Source organism: Cryptomeria japonica, chromosome 7 (assembly GCF_030272615.1).
Source record: "Cryptomeria japonica chromosome 7, Sugi_1.0, whole genome shotgun sequence".
NCBI classification, from domain to species: Eukaryota; Viridiplantae; Streptophyta; class Pinopsida; order Cupressales; family Cupressaceae; genus Cryptomeria; species Cryptomeria japonica.
The window spans coordinates 371,877,842-371,905,069 of NC_081411.1; the positions used below are offsets into that span (position 1 = coordinate 371,877,842).

The window sequence follows — 27,228 nt, forward strand, 5'->3', positions numbered from 1 at the left end:
TAATGCATAACCAAATATTTATTAGATTTTATTGTAAGATGGCGTCTATTAAGAACTTTAAGAGAGAAGAATCACCATTACACTGTACAGATAGACTAACAATTATTTTAGTACAACAGCAGCATTTCTAAGACCCAAGTATCCTTGAATATGATCATTGGAAAGGTATCTTACAGACTTGAAAACATCAATATTGGCATATCGAAGTTTGGTTCTAGGATCTGTATATGGTGCCTGCATGATAGAAAGGATATTTAAAACAAATTAATACATAATCACAACTATATATTTGGTATGACATCACTTTCCACTGAAACTGAAATATATCAAACCATATTTACAATATAGCTCAAATGGATCTGTCAGATGATATTAATAATACAATGATGCAAAATGTATAAAATAGATTTTGCAATTACGATGAAAAAGATTGTTTTGGAAATTTAGTCCTCATCAAATCATTCGTTAGAAAATATATTAGGTAAGTTCAATTGCAAAACATGATTTGACTTATTCGATAACAAAGCTAAGGTCCAATCTCTTTGAATGCAACTAAAGTTCTGTCATAATAAGATCATCCAGCCATGAGGAATCAAATCTCAAGAACCTGACTTCAAGAAATCATAAAAGTTTAACAAAGGGATAATTTGAATAGAAGGAAACTCCCATGTATAATTAATGTAAGCAACTAAAACCAAATGATGAAGATAATATATATATATATATTCAAGAGAGCGCTTAATTCATTTTTGCAAAGAATAGGAGTAAGTCCGAATGAGCAAAATACGCACCACAAACCCTGAAATATCGCAGTACTTCTTTGCAGGATACATGGAAGGTGGAGATTCAACATTTAAATCTGCAAAACACAAAAAAATAATGTCCAATTAGGCAATGAAATTGTCCAGATTTATCGCAACCATCTCAATGGCTGCATCGCATGGTGCTGGAATCTTTGAAAATATTGAGCATCAAAAGCTTTTGAGTCTCAATTAACTGCTTGTGCATATAAAATAAGGCTCTAGGAGAATGCAAGTGTTCTTTTAATATTCACTGCACTGTCCCATACGCTACATTGCTTATTGTTGCCTTCTTCAAAAATAATTGCCTTAAAGAAAATTTGGCAGCATACAGGCAAGCCGCGTATGCATAGCATAAGGTGTACAAACTTGTAAGTGCTTCCTAGAGAATCAAATTCCATAGCATATTACGAATAGCTCAAGGGAAGAAAATATTCCAATAAAAGTTTTAAAGAATCAAAAGTCAATCAATCTGAGAATCAGAAAAAAAGCTAAAAAGGTAGCTGTCTACACTCGACAGAATAGCCATAGGTAAACATGGAAAGATCATATAACCTAAGTCACCACATTTTGGTTTTCATTCCAAGCATATTATAACCAGCCACCAAACGCTAAACAAGCTTTCAAGTTAAAAATAAGCCAAGTCCACCTTATTGATATAATTCAATGATATATAATTCAATCTTACAATAAATCTGCTCTCATTATGCCACCAGCCAAAAAAAAAACATAGCTCACAAAGTTAAAATTGCTAGAAATATCATCAGAACAGCAAGAGCATGCAACTGAAACAAAAGTAGGTTAAAAGTTCAAAAGAAAACAAAATAAAGACCACAGGCAGTCCAGCACCAAGAAATAATATATCATCCTGCCATAAATCAAGAGTTATAGTATTTTACAAAGAGATGACAATGTAGCTAGTTAACGTACAAAGAAAACAAAATCCTAAGTAGTGATCTTAAATTAACAAAGGAAAAAACATTAATATCACAAAAAAAAAGTACAAATCAATCATTGCGTATGGTTCCAAAATCCCCAACCTAAAAACCTAGGTGGAAAAGGAAATAGCATTTTTGAAAATCCCTAAATCGAAGAGTGACTATCTGGAGACAATGCAAGCCAAAATTCAATAAATATACCAAGGCAGTTTAATAGAAACTACAAAAAAGCATTGAACTGTATATATACTTCCAATCTATATAAGCATAAACCTGGGGTATATTAATTAAAATCATATGAAACAAGAATCTCATAATAAGTACAAATATAATGCTTACAATTTGGCTCATCTGCAGGATATAGATGATAGTTTTCAGCCTGAAGAATTTGCTTTAAATGCTTCCAATGTCTTCCCCTTGAATGCACTTTTGGATACTTCTCTGACATCTGTAGCTGCTTAAATGGTAGAATGGAAGGCAATAAGATATCAGCATCTAGGACTTCTTGTTCTATCCCAACAGCAAAAGGTGCTGTAATCATCTCCTTAGAGTAGGGTGAACTGCTTTTCTGCACACAAGACAAATAACTTATGACTAAATTCAAGGTTTGACCCTAATCTCTCTATGCTTCATAATTCTCTTGATACAACACAAACTCACCTAATTGTAACAACTATGCCTTTTAGATTAAAAAAAAGCTTGCATGAGACAAAATCAAAGTCTGAGGCAGACGATGCTATCTCATATTCATGTCAATCTTTTTCAAAAAAAACTGCTAGATAAAGAATGAAACTGAATGTCAAAGTGCAGAGAAAGAATGAAATTGGTGTGCTCCAGCTTTTCTACAATAAATTGGGATAACTGGGATCAGTAGCAAGAGGATACATAGTTGCATCAAGCAATAAGGAGGTGACTTGTCTTTAACAAGTGGCATTCACGAGAAATTTTTATTACCTACTATGCAAGAGTTGCAGTGGTCTAACACTCGTCTAATTTGGATTTTTTCACTAGCTCTGATAAATAATTAGCCTGTAAAATGAAGATTATTTGATCTGATTGTAGATTGATGATCTGGAGATAATAACACACAAGCCTTAACTCCATTTTCATTTGACCAGTGAAGAATTAATCATCAATTCTAATGCAAATCAAATTGTCAGCCAAGAAGATGATCATATCATCATTAAGATCCTGGAAGTTTGGAACCACTTAGCTTCGCACAAAATATAACACCAGATTCCCTGCACTTGAAATCATACCTCTAAATCTTGTCACCCATTTCCTTGAATGAAGCATTGGGTGCCTGTTTAATCTCATATCAATATTTAATAATAAGACGGATTTTGTGCTTCTTACCCTCTTCAAAAATCTTTGTCTAGAACAAATGTAGTTCTCCACTGAATAGAGCTTCCAGCCATTTTTACCATCCTTTGGTATTATACTTGTTTGCTGGAGTAGAGGTTTCCTAATGATTAAAAGCAAAAACATGGTTTGAAAATTTGACAAGTACTCAACAAACTCGATGTGACTCAAAAGTTTTTCTGTTTGCCACACTGAATCAGGGGAACCAACTGAGCACAAGGCAAGTTTTTACTAAGCTTTTCATGGTGACTCACAAACTCCTAATACAAACTAGCCTAGCAATAGAATGAAAAAACCCCAACATTTTCATTTTTCAGTTCATTATTTTGACATTTTATGCTCTTATTTCACCTAGTAGAAGACATCTTTAGCATCCTAATGAGCACACGATTTCACTGAGAGGGGGGGAGTGAATCAATATAATGCAATCGTTTACTTTTTTTAATTAACTATCACAATAACATCACTTGCTCAATATCATACACATAAGATGCAACAATTACACAACACAAGTATACACAATTTACATGGAAGCCCTTACGATAGAGAACCACAGCAAAATATTGCTCATATAAAACTTCCTTCACAAACTTCATAGGCACCAACCCACAAGAGACACCAATCCCCTCAAGTTATAGGCACCAACCTACTAGAGACACCAATCCCCACTATTCATAGGCACCAGCCTATTGGAGGCACCAACCCCCACAGTTAAGCACCAACTTAGCAAGAAACACCAATCTCTGCTTTAGGAAGCACCAACTTCCACAACAAAGTTCCACCTTTAGGGTGTTGCTTCTTCAACAGATTGGCATTTGATTTTCTTCATTTATTCTCCTCTTTATACTTTCCATATAGTCTGCATATACTTTCCTTCTCAATTTGCATCTGCATATTCTTCCATGTTTGCATATACATCTCCTTTATGTCTGCAAACTCTCCACCAAAATCTATAGATTGAAGAGGATTTTCATCCTCAACAACACCCATAAGAAATTCCTTTGTTCATTCCAACAACATTATCTTATGTGTGCAAACTCTCTATGCCAAAATGAGAGTGCAAACCCCAATATATAGAGCTGGGAGGGAAAAATTAAGGCATTTCAAATATTTGAATATCATATTCTCTTGAAAAGGCCCCATATAACCTTTTAAAAGAAACTTGCGGCCCCCTTAGCCTAAGCGTCCAACTTGAAAACACACTTTTCAAAATATTGAAGACAAGTTAAATATTTAAGTCACTTTTAAAAGATTTAAATAAATATAAAATAATTATGATCCCCTTATGAGAACTTGCCAAGACACCGGAAATGGAGAATCAAACATGCCGGAACCAACTAAAGCTGAAAGATGATAATTGATGCGACATGGGCATATACTATCTGTTGAAAATAATAGCTAGCTCGGATACCTGACTATTGCATTTTAATGTTGTCAAAGACAATTAAAATCCACAAGTATTATCTCTCATGTAATTCGAACCATTTTGGGCTGGACCCAAACACATGTAACGTTAAGGCAAATAAATGTAAATTAGGGCTAGGCCCAAACATATGTAACGTGTAGGCAATAAATGGAACTTAGGGCTGGGCCCAAACTCATGTAACGTGAAGGCAATAAATGGCAAATAAATAACTTAATTAATATGCAAGCCGACTTGAGGGTTTGGCGCCAAAGGTTGGATATAAATCAAACATCAAATGAAGTCATTATTCATCATCTTATGCAAATGTTATCTGCTCTCCAAACAGCGATCTCTCCTCTTCTTATGCGAACTTGGCCAAGCCTATTGTGTGAATTCATCAAGGCTGATTGTGTGGCAAGGTTGTCAAGATCACCATGCGAACTTGATAAGGACTCTTCTTGTGCGAATCTGGTCAAGTCTTCCTTAGACATCTGCTGCTGATCTTCCTTAGCCATCTGCTGTTGATAAGGGCTGCAATCTTCATTGTTATGTAAAGTGAGATCGTTATCTGCTAACTTGCTGATTGGACAGCAATCTGAGATAAGTTCATTGTCTTGTAATTACCTACATTTGAGATAATACATATAGTATTTTGAGGCTGGGTTTTTCACCTCCAAGAGGGAGGTTTTCCCAGGGTATTGGTGTCTTTTGTCTTGTGTTTTCATTGCTGTTACTGTTCATTTACAGTCTGTTATAATCTGATTGCTTAAAATTAACACTATCAATAGCAATGTTCTTCGAAAACCAAAGAGAACAAACCTAGAAAAACCCAGAAACATCAGTGTCATGCAAGAACTTACTATAAATAGCAATAGTGATAAAGATAATTGGTTAAGTTGTCAATTCTGGTCTCCACTCCCGAATCCCTTCATTGTAATCAAATTTCTTCTATGAGAAGAGATCACAATAATTAGTGGGGATCTAGGGGTGGAAACCCTAAATGGGGTTGAGAAATAATGTCCGTCATGGGCATTGAGGGGCGGTGCCCCTTGACCCAAGTGGGCTCGAGGGGGGGTTGAGTTGCAATGCACCTCGTACTGTCCAAGGGCAGCACCTCAAGTGCATTCCTTATTGTGATATAGGGTGGGGTCAAGGGGCAGCACCCTTGCCACCAAGCCCAAATTAAGGCCTTAAAACCATACAAAACTTCTTGTCACACATCATTTTCACAATTTCATCACTTAAGGGAGATATTAGGTATTTGGCACATTTTTGTGAAAAAATTTTGCTCTCCAAGTGTTGTATGAGTAAGTGTGAGGGGCATTCATGCATTTATAGAAGAAAATCATGACTTTTTTCACTATTTTTTCAGCCTTTTTTTTTTCTCTTTTTTTGTGTTTCACATTTTTAATGCATCTAGGTAGAGCTTTTCTGTCAAACTTGCCAAGTTTTCCGCGACTAATCAAAACTCGATTAGTTTCCTCGGAAGTAAACGTGGGAAAAAATCATTGTACAAAAACATTTGTAAGTACTCACCAAGTCTGCCAACTATGGTTCTTCCCATGTTTGATTGTAAATCAAGATGTAATAAAAGAATACCAAAAAAATGTCTAAAAATTTCATTCATCGCCATTGGAAGGTAATTGGTGCATTTGTGAACTTAAAAGCCATTACCAAAAACTCAAAGTGTTCACAATGATACTAGAAAGTAGTATTAAATGTCTTCAAGTTTAACCCTTATCAATCATACCATCTTGCAAATCAATTTTGATAAAATATGTTACCCATGTAACTTATCAAGGAAGTTGCCAATATGAGGTATTGGATATTTGTTGTAATCTATATACATCCTCACCGTTTCCATGTTTCTTCTTCTAATTCCACTGAAGATGAAAATGGAATTGTGCTAGCTCTATTGTATCCAAAATTTAGTAGCTCCTTGATAATCCTCTCTCTCATCCTTGAAGCACAAGGGTGTCGATAAGGAGTCACAATGACAAGTCTCATTCCTAGCTCCAACTCAATAGTATGATACCAACCCCCTTACAATGAATTTGTAGGCACCAACCTACTGGAGACACAAATCCCCTACCTTCAAAACTGAGCACCAACTTCAATTACATCAAGATATGATATAATGAAGACCTTCTAAACTCAGACTGCATTATCAATCAGATCTGATCTGCTTCAGAACACACTCTCTCTCTGTATAGGATCTACAATATGATTCGTACACCTAAATTCATTTTTGCTAATTGAATAAGTAGCTTGCACAACTCTTCGGCCACACTTACACGACACACACTTGGAATGAACCTAGATCAAATATGTATATGCATTACAAAGATAATTACATTCACATGTCGGCCTAAAACATAATCACAATATCCGCAAGTCAGCCAAAAACAAATTCCTAAACCAAACATGTTATAGGCCAGGTCCAAAAGCCTATACGTACTATTGGCCCCAATGTACATCTACATGCTATCTCTGACCAGTACATGTTACCATCCTCTCGTGCATCAATCAGAACATCAACCCAGCCAGCCAAATAGCATAGTGAACGTTGTCACTTCTAACTTTTTGTATGTTCACACTTAACCTCTGAAACTCTAGAACACAACACTTCATACGCATCTTTACTTAACTTCCAAACTGCATACCTGTTGTGACGTATTCACACATCGCCCCATTGCAAATGGGGACCCCTACTTTTTGCTTTCTGGGGTTTGTTTTTCTAGGTCTTTTAGGGTTTTGTCTGTTAGCCTTTGCATTCTGAGTGTTGCCAGAGGGATCGTTGGATAGCAAGCTTTGCTTGAGCTAGGATGAGTCATTGGATGCTCCAAGTTAGGGTTTCTTTCAAGGTCTTCCTTAGGCTTAGTTTTGCTGGTTGTGTCTTGTTTGAGTTCGAGGAAGTCAATGAGTGGTTGAGAAAATTGGCGAAAGACATGGAAGGAAATGTGTCTAGGATCATGTCCAAGGCAAAGTCAAGTAAGTTTGAAGGAGAATTGAGCTTAGAATAAAAATTTTGCCCCTGACCCTTCCAAAGGGTCCAGAGCGAAATTCATGTAAAACCCTATTTTTCACCAAATTCTTGGGCTAGATGTCAACTTGAAGAGCAAATTCATGTGATCATGATGGAAGGAAGCCTAACAAAGTTTGTCCAAGGTATGAAGAGGAGAAAATAAGTAAGAAATTAGCTCAAAAGGTGAATTTCGCTCCTGACCCTTCCAAAGGGTCCAGAGCGAAATTCTTAGAGGTCACCTTTTTCCCTTGTTTGCACTGAAAAACCTTGTTCCTTGGGCATGGTAAAGGCAATTTGATATATTCTAGCCCTAGGGAATGATTGAAGGAGTTGGAGAGTGTGGATTTTGTCTAAAGCATGAATTTCACTTCTGACCCTTCCAAAGGTTCCAAAGCGAAATTCGCCTTTTCCTCTATTTTGCTCTTTCATATGGCCAAGTTTTGGATTTTTGAGGCATAGTTGATAAGGTTTTGATGCACGTTTGCCTTAGAGAGGAGGTTGAGACTTTGAAATGACGAAAATATACCTGGGAGGAGAATTTTGCTCCTAACCCTTCCAAAGGGTCCAGAGCGAAATCCTCCATTTAGCCTTCTTTTGGCCTTAAAGACCTAGTTTGACCTTGCCTGGGCCAGTTGGATGATGGATTGTCTTGATTGCGATAGGAGGAAGTTGAGTTGATCAAGTTTGAAGGAGAATGAGATGAAAGAAGGTGGGAAACTAGCCAAGAGTAGGGATTTCGCTCCTGACCCTTCCAAAGGTTCTAGAGCGAAAATCCCCTTAAACCTCAATTTCTCACTTGTCAAGACCAAATTCCTAGTTTCTAAGGCATGTATGGAAGTGTTTGACATGTTTTTTGCCTAAGGGAATGACTAGAGGTGGAGGAAATGGAGGATTTTAGCCTAAAAATTGAATTTCGCTCCTGACCCTTCCAAAGGGTCCACAGCGAAATTCTTGAAAACACTCATTTTCCCCTTAGCCAAAGTTAGGACCTTGGTGGAGATGCAAGGAAAATGGTCTATGTTTGCTTACTAGAAGAGATTAAAGTTGGAAAAATGAACAATCAAGCCTAGAACATGATTTTCACACCTGACCCTTCCAAAGGGTCCAAAGCGAAAATCTCAATAAACCTCATTTTCTTCCTTGTTTGATCAATTTTTTAATATCCAAGGCATGTTGAAAGGAAGAATGGACATGTTCTTGCCTAAGGAAGTGATTGAAAGCATTGAAATGTGAAGGGTTTTGTCCAAGAATGAAATTTCGCTCTTGACCCTTCCAAAGGGTCTAGAGCGAAAATCTTCATGGACCTCATTTTCTTCCTTGTTTGGCCAAGTTCTTAGTGTCCAAGGCATGTTGGAAGAAGGATAGACATGTTCTTGCCTTGGGGAATGATGGAAAGCAATAAAAGATGAAATATCAAGCCTAGAATGGGAATTTTGCTCCTGATCCTTCTAAAGGGTCCAGAGCGAAATTTCACTAAACCACCTTTTTTCCAATTTTATGCCAAGGCAATATGGATCAAGATGAATTGAGATTAGAGATGTCCCTAGGAATTACTTTGAGTTGCCACGAATCCATGAATTTGAAGGAATTGAGCAAAAACTTAAATTTCGCTCCTGACCCTTCTAAAGGGTCCAGAGCGAATATTCTACAATCACCTACTTTCCTTGCAAGACAAGTCAAACTTTGTGTTTTTATAGCTTGGATGAGAATGAAGAAGTGTTTTCTTGCCTTTTAAGGTTGATTCAAGTTGAAAAGATGGAGGAAGAAGCCTTAGACAAGAATTTCACTCCTGACCCTCCCAAAGGGTCCAGAGCGAAAATCCTAGAATCCATCTTATCCTTCAAATTTGTGTGAAGACGGGCCTAGACCAAGGTGAGAAAAGCCCTTTGGATTGCCTTTGAATGATTTTTGATCACCAAAAATGCAAGCTTTGAGCTAAAACGTGAATTTCGCTCTTGACTCTTCCAAAGGGTCCAGAGCGAAATTCTGGATAGGTCCTGTCCCTGGCTAGGATTTTGAGCGAATTTTCCTTTTCAAGACTTTTTAGGATCAAGCAAATGTTGCCAGGTTGAGAAATGGATTCAAATGAAGGAGTCTAGAGGAAACAAAGTGAAAAGAATGGAGCTAGGTAGGAGAAGACAAGCAAAACATGAATTTCGCTCCTAACCCTTCCAAAGGGTCCATAGTGAAATTCTTCAAACTACCTATTTCCTCCTTGTGTCAAGTCAGGACTTTGAGTCCTAAGGCGTGGTTGAGGTTGAAATGATGTTACTTTGCCCTGCAAGATGAATTGAAGTGAAGGAGATGAAGAATTGAGACCTAAAACTTGAATTTTGCTCCTGAACCTTCCAAAGGGTCCAGAGCGAAATTCCTCAAAACACCTATTTTCTCCTTGTGTGAAGCCAAAACTTTGATTCCTATGGCATGGTCGAAGGTGGAGTGAGATATTCTTGCCTTGTGAGGTGAACTGGAATGAAGGAAATGAAGGATCAAATCTAAAACTTGAATTTCGCTCCTGACCCTTCCAAAGGGTCCAGAGCGAAATTCCCAAAATCAGCTAGTTTGCCCATGATGAAGGTCAAGGAATGAATTCCTAAGCCTTGGTGGAGAGAAGGCTATCATATGTTTGCCTTGGGAAGAATTTTGGAATAAACAAGTGATAGAATTATCTTGGAATGCAAAATTCGCTCTTGACCCTTCCAGAGGGTCCAGGGCGAAATCTTTTGAAAATCCTATTTTTCACCTTGTTTGGGCCAGGCGAAGAGCTAATTGTGAGATAATGTTGAAAAGAGGTCTAAATTGGGCAAAATAGCAAATTTCGCTCTTGACCCTTCCAAAGGGTCCACGGCTAAATTCTTATAGGGCTCCAATAAGTATAAACCCATGACTACTGAAGGTTATAATAGTGACTCAAATTTCTTGTGCTTTCCCTTATCCTGTCCTTTCGCATTCCATTGAAGAATTACATCACCAATTTGGAATTTTCTCAATGAGGTTCTCTTATCAAATAGGTATTTGGACTGCAATTGGATCTTTAGATTCCTCTTGTGGGCCAGAGTAATCACTAAAGATCACAACACAATAATAAAGGAAGACATGGCAAAGATTGTGGGCTCTTTACAGTCCATGGATTCCCGGCACATCCACTTCGTCAAGCTCCAACAATATCCAATAAGACGATTTTTTTGTTCCACAAGACATGTCAAGGTCACAGCCTATGCTTCAAGGTACAGCTTGAAACAAAGACAAGCATGAGGTCTTCCAAAAAAATCATCTTATTGGATATTGCTGGAGCTTGACGAAGTGGATGTGTCGTGAATCCATGGACTGTGAAGAGCCCACAATCTTTGCCATGTCTTCCAGAAAGACAAATGGATATCATACTTTGAGGTCCGGCTTTAGAATGGTTTTCACTATACTCCCTGGAGAAATAGACCAAAAACAAGCCTAAAAACAACAACAAAAGCAAACCTAAATATATACAAACAAGGACCTACTGTGCATGGACATCAAGAGAAGTAATGCTTCAGGAATTGTCCATGCACTGGAGATTCTTGTACTTCATCATTCATATTCTTCAAAAAATATGAGTTCTTTCCATTAAGATCACAAACCACAAAGGGGCCAATCCATAGTGACTCAAATTTCTTGTGCTTTCCCTTATCCTGTCCTTTCGCATTCCATTGAAGAATTACATCACCAATTTGGAATTTTCTCAATGAGGTTCTCTTATCAAATAGGTATTTGGACTGCAATTGGATCTTTAGATTCCTCTTATATGTGATTAAGTACATATGAGGTCTAAATAGTGGATGTGCTTGAGACTGGAAGAAGGATTTTGAGCGAACTTTATTTTGAAGTCTTCTTCTTGATGATTTAAGGTGGAAAATGCTTTGTTGAAATGAACATGTCATATGTACTTAATCACCTTTTGGTTTATTTTGCAGATGGAGAAAACCAAGGCAAGGACGACCTCTTCCAGTCCAACATCATCAAGGACGACCTCTTCCAGTCCAGCATCATCAAGGACGACCACTTCTAGTCCATCATCGTCAAGGACGTTCCACAGGCAAAAGGGAAGACTCAAGGTGCTTTGAAGCATCGGAAGACTCAAGGTGTTCAAGGAATTGCCAGCTACCTCTAGCATCTTCACTTTGCCACACTAAGGAACCACAAGATGACAATGAAAGGCATTGCCAGCATTTCAAGGAAAGGTACACCACCCATCCATCACGTCAAAGATAGAGGAGAATCAAATAAGGTCAGTGCAAGGGTCCGTTGAAGAAGTAGATAGTCTCAGAAGAGTTAATTAAAGTTAGCTTCTCAACTTCATCAAATTGAACATCAACCAAGTTACAAGTGTCAAACAAGGTGGCATCCCAGTCATCATTCTTCCAGTCGGATTGGTCCACCTCAGCATGACCAGATTCAATGTACCTAAATTATCAAAGGCGGCACAAACTTCAATGTACCTACCCCTGCTTCTTATTGGTCCTCACTCTTGGAATGTAATTTTCTCATTGGCTAAGGAAGTTTGTTATAACAAACCCCAATTAGGGTTTTTATATTGTAATCCTAGCCATTGATTCTAAATCAATCAGAGTCGTCTATTTGTAAAGGGTTCTCTATATAAAGCCCTGGCTCCTCATTTGTAAAGGTTAATAGTTAATAGTCGGTGAATAGTTAGAAATAGTGAATAGTCAGCTGATAGAATAGCAATTAGAGTAGATTAGGAGGACAAGGCAAGAAATTGTTGCCATTGATTGTAAATAAACTCCATTTTCATTGAAGTTATGGTGAAGTGTGTTGTTTCTTTGCAATATGCATGGTCTCTTGTTGAATCTTCATTTTAGATGATAGATGATTAAATTGAATGAAAGAAGTTATGGAATGCACTCCCGTGGAATCCACCTAGTCCAAACCACTAGCCTTCTGCTGACTGTAAGAGCGCCTTGCGTGGTCAACTGGCATAGAACGAGCTTAATCCCAAGTCATAGCACCTCTGTTGTTCACCCATTATCTTGAATGGTGATCAGTATCTGATGGTGTACGATTTGGACATATTTGAAACATCCCTTAGAAGATCGCACTGAGTTGATGTTGAATTGTTCAACCTGATGGTGAGACCCAGCCTAGTAGGATTCCACCTAGTCATTCATCCATCTTCTCGCATTCTAGGTCTTAGAGTAGACTTCCTGAACCATGTATCTTTTGCCATTTCTTTATCTTTCAGTTAGTAAATAGGACTTGTGATTCCAGCAAATCAGACGTTCAAGCCATCAAAAGTAAGTCCCCTTGTGATTCCAACAAAATCACATCATACCACGAAGAGCTCATCCACATGTAGAGACCCTACATGCAAGAACCTTGTAGTTGCCTCGATTGATCCTTCGGCGAGATCTTCAGCAGTCGGGAAACTTTGTTCAAGAGAGGATAAGATACCTTGGTGTACGATTTGGACATAATCTGATGGTGTACGATTTGGACATATTTGAAACATCCCTTAGAAGATCGCACTGAGTTGATGTTGAATTGTTCAACCTGATGGTGAGACCCAACCTAGTAGGATTCCACCTAGTCATTCATCCATCTTCTCGCATTCTAGGTCTTAGAGTAGACTTCCTGAACCGTGTATCTTTTGCCATTTCTTTATCTTTCAGTTAGTAAATAGGACTTGTGATTCCAACAAATCAGACGTTCAGGCCATCAAAAGTAAGTCCCCTTGTGATTCCAACAAAATCACATCATACCACGAAGAGCTCATCCACATGTAGAGACCCTACATACAAGAACCTTGTAGTTGCCTCGATTGATCCTTCGGCGAGATCTTCAGCAGTCGGGAAACTTTGTTCAAGAGAGGATAAGATACCTTGGTATTTTATTCTGTGTTCGCATGTGCATGAAAAACACATCAACAATACCATAACTCTCTACTGCGGTAGAATGTAGAGCATAACAATTTGCCAATGTAAACACAGTTTGAGAGACAGACCTCAGTAACAATCTACAAACACTTCCGGATCACCTTAAACAACTATAATAGATGTAAGATAATATATAAACGATCTGCAATAGATCTCATCAACATAACTTATCATTGTCCTTCCAAAACTCAAATGATCAAACACAGGCATGACAATAATTACATTCTTACGGATACTTTTGCACTCCTCTAGATACCTTGACATCAGTGACAGAACTGACCAACACCTTTGACGTCAATGACAACCTTTGCTTGACAGTTGTAACCTACTATCACCATGCAATACTTGTTTGTTTCTAAGGCTTTTGTTCTTAGCATTTGTTGTAGAAGCACGTGTTAGTTTTCATCCCAAACACCAAGGTGTTGGAGCTGATCACTTTCAAAAATGAAAGCTTTTTGTTGTGATTTCAATGATGCCTTCTTTGTCCTTTGTAATGCTACTTATAATATCCAACATATGTGATCATAACTTCACAGAAATCAATCCCGCATTTGGTGGTTTCTAACTAACAAATAGTAACCCACAATTTATGGCAATTAACTACTAAACATGTCCTCATTTTGTTGACGATATCTACAAGTGCAAACAGCTATGGGATTAATAAAATTGCAGCAATCATTATTTTAAATTGCAACTACCTAGCTAGACAACTACCCCACTTCAACAAGAAAACTCAGTCACCACACTAACAATAAGACATGCTCCTTATACACACCAACAAGGAAGTCAAAACTCAATCCTATTAACCTACCGAATAGTTTAGCATTTATCGATCAACAAGGGGACAATAAAAGGCCTCCTTCCTGTTGACGTGTATTTTGTACACGACCAAACACAGAATAAAATACCTAAAGGTACCTTATCCTCTCTTGAATAAAGTCTCCGAATGCTGAAGATGTCGTGAAAAGGATCAATCGAGATGACTTCAAGGTTCTTTGTATGTAGGATCTCTACGTGTTGATAAGCTCTCTGTGGTATGATGTGGTTCGCTGGAATCACAAGGGGACTTACACTTGATGACTGAATGTCTGATTTGCTTTGAATATTACTAGAACACAGGATTTTACTAGCTTAGATTTGAAAAAAGGGAAAAAAGACGAGGGTGAGGAAAGGATCTAATCGTAACACTAAGAATGTAGGAGCAATGAATGATCTTTGATGAAATTCTAACTAAGTCTTGTTTTGACATCCTAGGACCATCTCCACAAGGTTAGTGCGATCTTCGAAGGAAAGCTTTATGATGTTCAAATCATCACTACAAGCATAGACACCATCAGGTTGATGCATATCAATGAAGAAGCGACAATTGAAGTTAAGCTTAAGCTAAATGATTCCAGTTGACTAGACAAGGCAAGTCTGCAATCAACAAACTGCTAGTAGTATGGATATACGAATTTCACCACCAATCAAACACATTTCTTCCACTCATCTAATAACATGAAATCAAATATGAAAAGTATAGAGACCATGCAATTTGTTGAATCGACCCATAAATTTCACCATTTCTTCAATGAAGTTTTACAAGTCTTTTACAACTACATCTTGGCAACAATCTTTGCCTTCTCTTTCTATTCTACTCTAATTACTATTCTATCAACTGACTATCCACTATTAGCTAACTATTCCTCCTCTACTTTCTATTCTCTATTAGCCTTTACAAAATGAAGAGCCGGGGCTTATATAGTGCCCTTAATACAATTCAATGGCTAAGATCAATTTGAGATCAATGGCCAAGATTCAACAATGAAAACCCTAATTAGGGTTTGTTACAACAAACTTAATGCTGACCAATGAAATAATTGTATTAATTGGACACATGTCTTCTCTGGAATATTCGACCAATGGATAGCCGAGGTAGGTACATCGAAGTTTGTGCCACCTCCCATGAGTTAGGTACATTGAATCTGGACACGCTGAGGTGGACCAACCCGACTGGAGGAGCGATGACTAGGATGCCACCTCGTCTAACACTTGCAACTTGGTAGATATCCAATTCGATGATGCTGAGAAGCTAGCTTTAATTAACTCTTCTGAAACTATCTGCTTCTCCTTGCTCTGACTTATTTTGTCTTTGATGTGCAGGATGATGATGTACCTCACCTTGGAATGTTGGATTGGAAGAGGTCGCCCTTATCCTTGCTCGATCGAAGAAGGCCGTCCTTGTCGATGCTAGACTGGGGAGGTCGTCCTTGTCCTGACTTGATCTTCTTTGATGAGGGTCCTCCAAGTAGTTGATCTTCCGACTCCGGGGCCGCCATTTGATGCCTACACAAAAGATTTAAAGTTAGTCTTTGAGCATCAAACCTTAAAGCATGAAATTTGAGTACTTAACTCTAAGACCTTCGAAAATGATGAAAGAAGACTGGATTTTGCTAGACAAGGTTTAGATTATAGTCTTCCCTTGGATGAATTACGCCTCCATTGGCCTTCAAAATGAGTTTCACCCTCCTTAGTCTCCACACTTAGCAAAATTTCACCTTCAATCTTCTGGATTTCGCTCCTCAAATTTGCTCCTCAATTTCGCACTTTAGAAGGGATGAATGAATGATTTGAACTTGAAACAATGCCCCCCTATTATATAGAGCGCTCACCTTCTTTCCTCCAAGGCCGACTTGGCAAAAGGGATTAAAAAATAAATAAAAACTCTTTAAAAAGGTGGCCGACTTACCTATAAAGACAAAATAATGCCTTTGAGCGCTCACTAACAAATTTTAATTCAAAAAATTAATTTTAGATGCCTCCAAGATGTCCCTTTTGATTATTTCAAGGCCAAAAATTAATTTATTAAATTGCCAATGCCTTTAATTTAATGTGAATTTAATCTTTTCAAATGCTTCGAAGTTAGCAATTTTGGGGGATTTGAGGAACATCAATGATTGATCAAGGCCTCAATGAAGATTGACAAAAATTTCGCCCTGGACCCTTAGCAAGGGTCAGGAGAGATTTTCCAAATTAGGCCTTAAATATCCTATTTTTGCAAATCCAAAATATCACCAAGGCACTCCAAATGGCATCTTTTACTGGAATTTGGGTTTGATTTCACTTGAATTTTGGAAGAAAAGTGCATTTAGGATTTTTTCGCCCTGGACCCCCAGCAAGGGTCAGGAGCGATTTTTTCAAATTTGTGCTTACTCATTCATCAACTTTTCTTGAATCCACCCTTCAAGGCTAGGCAAAGGTCTTCTTCTTCCACTCCATCCAAGCTTGGTTCGTTCCTGCAAGGCAAAATAGGGGATTTTCAAATTTTCGCCCTGGACCCCCAACAAGGGTCAGGAGCGATTTTTCTTCCCTGGCTTAGAATCATCAAGTTTTGGAAGCAAATCCTTATTCATCATGTTTTTGAAGGCCATTTTTACCCTACTGCATCCTTGCCTTAGCCAAAACTCAAAGGAAATAGGTTGATTTTGCAATTTTCGCCCTGGGCCTCAGCAAGGGTCAGGAGCGAATTTGAGTTTTTTGAGCAAATTCTTTCATTCTTTTAGCTCCAAATTATTTCTAAGGCATAACACACATGTCTTTCTCCCATCCAAGTCATAAAAACCAAAATCCAATCTTGAAATGCAAGAAAAATAGGAGGATTTGAATATTTCGCCCTGGACCCTCAGCAAGGGTCAAGAGCGAATTTCCCTTTGGGCATCAAAATTTGCATCTTTAGCCATCCAACCCAACTTCAAGGCAATTCAAATGTCATTTCACACCCATGTCTAAGCTTGGCCTTGCTCAAATTCGAAGGAAAAGATAGGTTTTAGGATTTTCGCCCTGGACCCTCAACAAGGGTCAGGAGCGAATTTCCTTTTCTAGGCTTGGTTCTTCCTTTTTTAAACTCAAAATCACCTCAATTTGACCAAACAAGGCAAGAAATGTCTTCTACTAAGATTTTCGCCCTGGACCCTTAGCAAGGGTTAGGAGCAAAATTTTGGTTTTGGCCAAAATCCTTTATTCTTTTAAGTTAAAACTTCTCCGGAGGGTAAAGGGAGTTGTCCTTGTTTCCTTCATGCCCAAGACTTGACTTTTTTCATTGCAAGATGAGAGCTATTCAAAATTTCGCTCTGGACCTTCAGCAAGGGTCAGGAGCGATTTTACCTTTGTTGCCCAAAATTCATCAATTTTCATGCTTTCCAACCTTTCAAAGGCAATAAGAATGTCCAAGCTTCCCTCCAAGGTACCCTGCACATCACAATTTAGCCAAAATTAGTGAAAAATAAGCTCCAATAAGATTTTCGCTCTGGACCCTCAGCAAGGGTCAAGAGCGAAATTCACAATCTAGGCTAAACTGCTCAATCTCTTAGTTTCAAACCACTTCACAGGGCAAGGTAAGATCATTTTCAAGGCCAGGAACAAGGTTTCAAGCTCAAACAAGGTGGCAAATGAAGTTTATAATGAATTTCGCTCTGGACCCTCAGCAAGGGTCAGGAGCGAAATTCCTAATCTTGGCCAAAATCCATCATTTTTTTAAGGTTTTCAAACATTTCCAACTTTCTCTTCAAAATGCCTTGCAAGTCAAAATTTGGTCAAATAAGGCAAGAAATGAGTCCTAGATTGATTTTCGCCCTGGACCCTCTGGAAGGGTCAGGGGCGAGATTCGCTTTGGACCCTCGGGAAGGGTCGGGAGCGAAATTTGACTTTTTGAACTCTCTGTCAGGATAATTTTATGTTATGTCACTTATACTTTAAGTTATATTCCATATATGCTTTCAAGATGTTTGAGAGTGGTTTCAGACCTCCAGGAGCTATATTGCAAAATCTAGTTTTTGGAGGATTTTCAATTTTCCAGACTTAGTCAAATTTCAGGATCAGGACATTCCAGACTTAGCCAAATTTCAGGATCAAGACTTCCAAACTTCATCGCTTACCAACTTGACCTAACTCAAGCAGAACCTGCTATCCAGGTGATCCCCTTGGCGACACTCAAAATGCAAAGGCTAACAAACAAAACCCAAAAGACCTAGAAAACAAACCCTAGAAAGCAAAAAGCAAGGGTCCCCATTTGCAATGGGGCGATGTGTGAAATGGTCACAACACTTCCCCAGACTTGCTTTGCCCTCAAGCAATACAAGGCTAAGTGATCTAGGATATTGGCAAAATCCCAAGTGGCATCTTCTCAAGGAAAACTTTTACACTACAAAAATTCAGTCCATACAGAATTTTGCAACTACTCTCTTAAGTACCAAGTACCTGCTCCAATACTAATAACAACTTCACTTGATCATCTAGAAATGGAAGCTCAGCTAAAGGTGTGACATGTTGTCCACTAGCTTCTTCAAACAAGATAAATTAAAAACATTGTGTATTTCTTCTATTAGGGGGTAGCTCCAAGTCATAAGCCACCCCACAAACACCCTGTACAATTCTATAGGGACTATAGAAACAGGTTTGAGTTTTTCAGACCCACTCTTTTTTTAAGTAGATTGCCTGTAGGGCTATAAGTAAAGGTAAATGATATCTCCTACCTCAAAATGCCTCTAGTCCAATATCTATCAATGAAATTGCTGATTATGTGTGAATTGAAGCTAATCATGTAAATTGACCAAAATTTTCCTACTCTACTCAAATGAAGTCTCCTATTGTAGGTAACAATATCTTTGGAAGTGTCAACACTGAAAGATGGTGCATCATATCCATATAATGCCATGAAAGACAACATCCCAAAGGAAATCTGATGGTTAATATTGTAGAAATACTCACATGGGCATAGCAGCTGCACCCAAGTCTGATCACAAAACTCCTCAAATACCCCTCAAACTATTTGTTTGCCCCATTCATCTAGGAGTGATAAGTCGTGCTAGGCGTTAATTATTTCCCTATCAACTTGAAAAACTCTTGTCAAAAGGCACTCATGAAGCATGCATTCATATTGCTAAATGCTAACCATGGTACAAGATAGTCCACGCAGCCAAAAGACCTCCTTGAAGAAAAGATCAGCTACTTGCAGAGCCTTGAGTTCACTGGGAATGGTAACTAAATGTCTATAAATTTCCACATCCTACTCCATTGTATTGTCAGCATGCAATAATTTTTTTGCTGACGGTTTTTGTCCTTTGAAATTATTGTAGCACTCGTGGGTTTTGTCCCAAGTGTCGAAGTCCTGTAACTGTGTCACTTCCAAAATGAAGGAATTTGATTTGTGATTTCAATGATGCCTTCTCTTTCCTTTCGAGCACTAACTATATTCTCCAACATATGCAATTCTAAATTCATGGAAATTAATCCCAACTTTGGTGATTTCTAACAAACAAATAACCCCCTAAAAATTCATGGCAGTTAACTCACTAAACATTTCCTCATTTCATTGATTATAACTACGAGTGTAAACTGTAAACACCTATGGAATTAATACAATTGCAGTGACCATTATTTTAATTGCAACTATCTAACTAGACAACTAAGCCATTTCAATAGGAAGTCTCAATCATCACACTAACAAATAGACATACTCCAACTGCCAACAAGGACTGAATCAAAACTCAATCTTGTCAAACTACCAAAAAATGTAGCGTTTCCTGATCAACAAGGGGGCATTACATGATCAAGATAATAATCATATGAATAATCCCAAGTTTAAAATTTATATGATCCATAGGTGCACTAAAAAATTAAGGGTATAAAGAACCATGGACAAGTCTATGTTTATCAATTTATTTTACTTATATGCCTGTATATATCAATTTTAATGTACTTAGTGTTGTGAGGTATTCACACATCGCCCCATTGCAAAATGGGGACCCCCACTCTTTTCTGCTTTCCAGGATAGTGTGAGTCCTTGGCTATTAGCCTTTGCATTAGAGGGCTATAGTTGGTTAAGAGGCCAAGAGTCAGGTGGATAGCCTTGTGTGAGGTGTGAAATAAGTGAGTTTGATAGCCTTCAATAACGTCTAGATCACATGAGAAGTCAAGTCCATCATGAGATCAACCGAGGAGTGTGAGAAACTGCTAGATAGGCAACTTCAAGTGTCCCTCTCAGAGCGAATTTCACTCTTGTTGCCTCAAGCCGAAGGAGAAATCATATCCATGAGGTCAGTTTTGAGGTCTTCTAGTATATAGAAGCATAAACTAAGGCATGAAGTAGTGAGACGCAACTTAAGAGCACATTTCAAGTTACTTCAAGTGCTTAAAGTTGAGAGCAAAGTTGCTTCTAGAACACACCGTGAGCCTAGTTCAGCAAGCTTGAATCAATGGAATGGAGGAGGGTGAGCAAGAAAACACTAAGTGTCAAGAATTCACTTCATGTGCATCCACTTTGATTTGGCATTCACTTTGGAGCTAACTTCATTTCATGTGTACGTCTTGTGGAACGAACTTCCTTTGCTCTTCCCTTGAAGCGAAATTCATCCTAAGACCTCATGTTGAGCATGCTATGATGTATTGAAGTTGAGAGAGTAAGTGAAAAAGAGCGAAGGAGAGTTAGTCTTGATTTGAAATTCACTTCATGTGCTAAGGATGGAGAGCGAACTTCATGAGAAAAGATAATTGAAGCAAACTTCATGTGCTGGCCTCCAAGAGCAAACTTCATGTGCTTGAAAGTTGGAGCGAACTTCATTTGCATCAAGGTGAGAGCGAACTTCATGTACAAGCCAAGGAGAGTGAACTTCATGAGAATGAGTTTGAGAGCAAACTTCATGTGATGGCCTCCAAGAGCAAATTTCATATGCAAAGGTAATGGAGCGAATTTTACTTCATGTACTCCTAAATGAGAGCGAATTTCCTTCATTTGCCCGAGAGATGATGTGAGGGTATTTACCTTGAGCCGATTTGATCTTTAGAAAGAGTGATTTTGAGTTGAAAGGAACTTCATGTCCAAGCAAAGGGGAGCGAACTTCATGTCCAAGCCTAGGGGAGCAAACTTCATGTCCAAGCCAAGGGGAGAGAACTTCATGTGCTGAGATAGGGGAGCGAACTTCATGTGCATGTGATCAAGAATTTGCAAGATTGTTTATGAGAACATTGCTTTGAACCGATTTAATGCTTGGAAGGAGTGATTTTCAGTTAAGAAGATGAATAGGCAAGATAGAAGGTTACTTCATGTGCTCCCATATTAGAGTGAACTTCATGAGCAAGGTGATTGGAGCGAACTTCAAGTGCTCCTCTCTAGGAGTGAAAAACAATTTCAAGTGCTCCTTCATGAGAGCAGATTTTCTCTAAATCCTCTTACCAAACCTGCAAAACACATAAAATCAAAGAATATATCAAGTTAAAAGAACTATCAACGTTATATATTATGTGTATTTGATGCCAGACTTGTTTTGTTTTGCAGATATCAAAGGAGGATGATGCAAATTGCAAAGCCACATCTTGAAGGAATAGGAGAAAGGAGATTGCAAGATCTACACCATCATGCAAGTTCAAGAAGAAAACTTCATCAGCAAGCACAAGGGTATCAAGGAAGGAAGAATCTCAACTCTCACCACACTATGGAGACATGAAGAGATCAAAGGAGGGGGAAGGAGAAGTTATACAATCACCCCAAGGCAAGCGAGCGAGGATGAAGGAAGGACTCAACTACCTCAATGTTTCCCATCACCAATACTTTGAGCGAGCTTGAAAGGTTGAATATCAAGAGATATTTCTCAGCATCCCTTCATGGTGATGAACCAAGTTTACGAGTGCAAGTTGAAGTGGCTTCCTAGACATCATCCCAGTCACTACCTCCACCAATCAAAGAAGTTCCACCTTAGCACGTCTAGATGCAATGTACCTCACTTGTCCATGATGGCACAAACTTCGAGGCACCTACCCCCATTATTCATTGGTCGATTATTCCAAAGATGACATGTGCCCAAATATTGTAATAATTTTATTGGCCAGAATAGAGTTTGTTGTAACAAACCCTAATTAGGGTTTTTATTGTAAAATCTCGACCATTGATCTCAAATTAATCTGAGCCATTGAATTGTATTGAGAGCATTATAAAAGGCTCAAGCTCTTCATTTGTAAAGGTTAATATAGAATAGAAGAATAGATAGTTTCAAAAGAATAGAATAGCAATTAGAGTAGAAGTTAGATTAGGAGAAGGCAAAGATTGTTGCCAAACCTTGTTGTTAAGAACAATTAATTTCATTGAAGTTATGGTGAATTTGATTTGTTGCTTCAACAACTTGCATGATCTTTACTTCTCAATTTGTTTCCATGTTGATTAGATTGAATGGAAGAATTTGTTGAATGCATTTGTGTGGAATTCGTTTAGTCCATACCACTAGCCTCTTGCTGATTGTAAGTATGTCTTGCGTGGTCAACTGGAATGATATGAACTTAACTTCAAATTGTTATACGTCTTTTGTTTATGCATTAACTTGAATGGTAATCAATGTTTGATGGTAATGATTTGAACATCCTTGAATTATTCCTTAGAAGATTGCACTGAGCTTGTGTCAAATTGTTCAAGTTGATGGTGAGACCTCGCCCAGTAGGATTCCATTCGATCATTCATTTATCTTCTTACATTCTAGGCCTTAGAATAGACTTTCTCAACCCTTCAACTTTTATCTTTTTTTCAATTCAACCTAGTTTAGGATAAAAAAGCATCACAAGATTGCAATATCAGATGATCAAGTTCCAACGATTCAAGCATTCGACAGTTCAATGTAAGTCCCCTCGTGATTCCACCATAATCACATCAAACCATTGTGCTTATCCACAAGTCAAAACCTGACATACCAGAACCTTGGAGTTACCTCAAGTGATCCTTAAGCTAATCTTTAGCATTTGAGTAACTTTGTTCAAGAGAGGATAAGATACTTTTCGGTGTTTTATTTTGTGTTTGCATGTGCATGAAAAACACATCAACACTTAAGAGATCTCTGTCTGCAAGACCACAAAAGTTAACACAAAAAAGAGTTAGTGACAAAGTAAATATGATTAGCTGTGTCTTAAGGTTTAGCTTTTGTTTGCAGCATGTACTAGAATAATTTGATTTAACTGTCCTGTCATCTATGAGACCTTCAAAGCTCACCCTCCTATGCTTTGCAGAGCTTAAGTGCAGAAGAGTTGTACCTGCTCTTGTCAATCAGGCCAACCTATCTGTATTTTAATTATAAAGTATTACTCTATCATTTTAACCTAGCTCTATAGCCAAGCTCTAAATTTTTTTATCAGCAAATCTTTTAGAAATACAAGGAACAGATTGGACAACCAACACCTCATTGGTATAGAGAGTAATATAAGAAGAGAAATTGGAACATCAGTTTGAGCTTTTGAATTCTTTTAGCAAGTTGAGCCATCTCTGTGTCTATTGTATCATTTTCCTCTTAGGTTAATTGATTGCATTTGTCCACAATTGTGTTCTATTTTATGTGTGTAGGGGAATCAATATGTATTTGTTAAGATTCCTTGAATTTTTTTTTCTTGTGGATTGCTTTACTCCTGGACAAATCAGCATTCAAGAAAACAAAGTTGGAGTCAATTGCATTAACTCATTGGGACCATGGCTTCTTGGTAGATGTTCAGGTTTTTCATCATCTGTTTCATTTCAGCTAAAAGGAATGTTGAATGTAAGACTGTCATCTGCAAAGTGAGTGTTGGAGAATCTTATCCCTCCCTCTGATCTAGTATTCCATGCAGTCACTATTGCTTTAGGCTGTTCATATCATGCCGCAGAAAGTGTCACTCAATAGAATAAAAACAAAAAAGCTTAAAAGGGTCACCTTGTCTTAATCCTGTTGTAGAATGAATAGACTGTCCTGTTTCATGCTAACAATGAATATGGCAGTCTTCACATGCTACCAACTCACTTGGTGATCTGCGCAATCAAGCCAAATTTCTGCACTGCCCGCTCAATATGTTGCTTATTGCATCTGTTACAGGCTTTAGATATGTTCTATTTCATTAGGATAATGTGCCTTCTTTGATTTTTAGGGAATGTAGAAGTTTAACTGCAATGATGTCAGTGATTTGTCTTCCTAGAACAATGATTCCTCTTGAGATATTAGCTTGGATAGGAAATACTTTAAGTGCTGAGTAATTATTTTTTAGATTATTTTATATGGCATTATGTATGACCTATAAGCTTCTAGCTTATGGTTACCTAGGCATTAAAATTAGAGTATTGCTGTGATTTCTTCAAGCACTTGTTTGTTTTTGCATGATTCTTCAACTACTACTTGTTCATCTTTGATTGTGGTTTTTCTCTCTAAGATCAAATTCCATTTACCTGTGGTGGCAAAAAAAAATCAAATGTTCATGTTTTAAAGTTTTAGACTCAAAAAATGTACAAAACAAAGAAATCAGATGATGAAAACATCAACAAAATAAAGCATCGGAAACAACAGTATAATGAGCATACAATCATTACAAGTTGAGGAATAGAATCCACATGAAAAATATTTGGGGGAAAAATTCTTGTAAGCATAAATCAGAATAAGTTGTAAGAGGATCAAATATTGTGAAGCATCATTGCAATAATCTGAAATAACTTTGTCATTCATTTTTGCTAAGAAACAGCCTCCAGAACCTACTTGAAAGTTCTCACATTGATTTCTACAAGGCATCTTCCATCAAAAGCAAAAGAAAATGTACAGAGCTAACAAAATAAAGCATCGGAAACAACAGTATAATGAGCATACAATCATTACAAGTTGAGGGATAGAATCCACATGAAAAATATTTGGGGGAAAAATTCTTGTTAGCATAAATCAGAATAAGTTGTAAGAGGATCAAATATTGTGAAGCATCATTGCAATAATCTGAAATAACTTTGTCATTCATTTTTGCTAAAAAACAGCCTCCAGAACCTACTTGAAAGTTCTCACATCGATTTCTACAAGGCATCTCCCATCAAAAGCAAAAGAAAATGTACAGAGCCAATAGATACCACACCAGAAACCTTAAAAAATCAATACCTTTCAACATCCGACGAAAAAATCATTCGACATTTCAAAACAGGGAAAGCACTGGGAAAAACCATGACATGTACAATTGACATCTTGTTGGAGAATTGTCCAAAATTTGCAATACCATGTGGAACTAATACTATCATTGCATTCCGATGGGCTGATAAAACTATGGCATATGAAACAATATCACTTTCAGTATGGTCCAAATTCCATGCCTATCATATTAGGGATTATTATTATCGTAATAGTCTTGTTGGGCAAGCTACAAACCATGACAAATGCAATTTGAATCATCTTTGACACAAACTAAACTTTATGCCACATCACAGAAAACATTAATACCATCAGAGACGTCCATTGTGCCATGATGGCCTTTTTAGCAAAAAGACGCATGTTCAAACTCCCAAATAATTAAAACCCCAAATTGTTGAAAAAATTAAAAGGCAAGGAGTTTGACCTTTAAATAAACTCCCCCTAGAATTGAAACCCATTAGTTTAATACCTGAATGGAGTTTGGCCTTTAAATAAGATTGTCCAAAGACAACCAAAATCTCATTACTGTCTTGATTAACCCAAACAAAAAAAAATTAAAAATGTCAAACACTAAATAGAAACATTGCAATTTAGCTAAGTTACGGGTTACCGGTACGGCAAAAAATTCCTTGTTATATATATATATATATATATATATATATATAAAATAAATAACATATTTACTAAATATTATTAAAGATAAACAACGGATCATATTTTACTATAATAATAATGTTTGCGATTTTAGGAGATCTCTAGTTTGCGATTTTTCTATAATATCAAAAACGGGCTCTCTAAACAGCGAGCACAAAGATCAGAAACGGCGGGCATACATGAAGCCACATATTTTACCAGCGAATTTGAGAATCGGTGATCTTGGAACGGCGAGAACTTTGAACGCAATTTCCAGCCTGCAACGAACCAGGGCCGACCCGAACCCGGCTCCAATTATGGGCCTCCGGAGAAGAACTCGGTATCATAGCAATTTAGACATGAAAGGATTATAAAACCCTCCACACTTTCATGCTACTATGTGTCAACCTTTGCAATAGTTTCTATTTTCCAATAAAACAAAACTGAAACCACAATCCTTGCTTTCTTCCAAAAGGAGAAACACATCGAAATAAACCCTAACATTTCATAGCATACACACCTGGTAAATGTGAGCCATCATATGAGTATAGATGTCCAAGGTTAGATACATGTACTTGCTGCTGCCAAGAACTGTTCATATATGTGGGGTTGTCGTCCTGCAGAAGGAAGAACCCAAATAATCATTTAAAAACTCAAATAACTACTTATATCAGCTTAACATATTTAGCAACCATAGAACACCATACACTTACTGCTTTCACCCAATTTACTATTTCAGATATATTAGAAAATTAAAAACCAAATGTACCAATATCCTTAATTTGTGCAAGTTTAGTGTGATTGTTCGGAGGCAATACCTGTTATGCACATTGCCAGATTCAATCAGAGGAAGACCAGTGTGCTTTAAAACTGATTGCACTTCAACTTTGCACATAACCCATCATCTTGGGCAGATAACAAAAACTTGTTAACTTTAGAAGGCCAATAGGAAATTCAAGGGAATGCCACGGGAAGAGCACCTTTAGTGTATAACTAACATTGCGTAGTTAGAACTTTTAAATCGTACATCAAATTTTGACAATTTTTTTTTGTCTTTGTATGCAATTTAACTAAGGTTCTCGCTTCTAGGTAGTAATAATACATGTTGTGGGATCAAATGTGTGCACAAGGGTCAAAAAGTACACATTTCAAAGTGTCACCCAGTACCTACTCAAAGATGTTCCAATAACCATCAACTCAAAATTGCTAGTAGTTGTGTTCAA

At 37.6% G+C, this 27,228-nt stretch overlaps 1 protein-coding gene across 2 annotated transcripts; it reads right to left on the minus strand.

The window, feature by feature from the left end:
* Window positions 1–26,977, minus strand: LOC131035444 (protein EIN6 ENHANCER). 2 transcript variants are annotated; one of them, XM_057967141.2, is made up of 5 exons: window positions 26,824–26,977; window positions 26,526–26,622; window positions 2,078–2,306; window positions 792–859; window positions 1–234 (listed from the first exon to the last, which is right to left on the minus strand). In XM_057967141.2, the coding sequence occupies exons 2-5, from the start codon at window positions 26,574–26,576 to the stop codon at window positions 103–105; spliced, it is 480 nt and encodes a 159-aa protein (XP_057823124.2). In that variant the 5' UTR covers window positions 26,577–26,622; window positions 26,824–26,977; the 3' UTR covers window positions 1–102. The 2 variants fall into 2 exon arrangements, with proteins under 2 accessions (XP_057823124.2, XP_057823125.2); XM_057967142.2 differs by lacking the exon at window positions 26,824–26,977 and adding an exon at window positions 26,719–26,741.
* Window positions 26,978–27,228: the final 251 nt, after the last annotated feature.

Coding starts and splice junctions, on each gene's coding strand:
- LOC131035444 (XM_057967141.2), bottom strand. CDS start 26,576: ATGTATCTAACCTTGGACATCTATACTCATATGATGGCTCACATTTAC. Junction 860..2,077: donor TCCTGCAGATGAGCCAAATT/GTAAGCATTATA, acceptor TGTGTTTTGCAG/ATTTAAATGTTGAATCTCCA. Junction 235..791: donor GCGATATTTCAGGGTTTGTG/GTGCGTATTTTG, acceptor TCTATCATGCAG/GCACCATATACAGATCCTAG.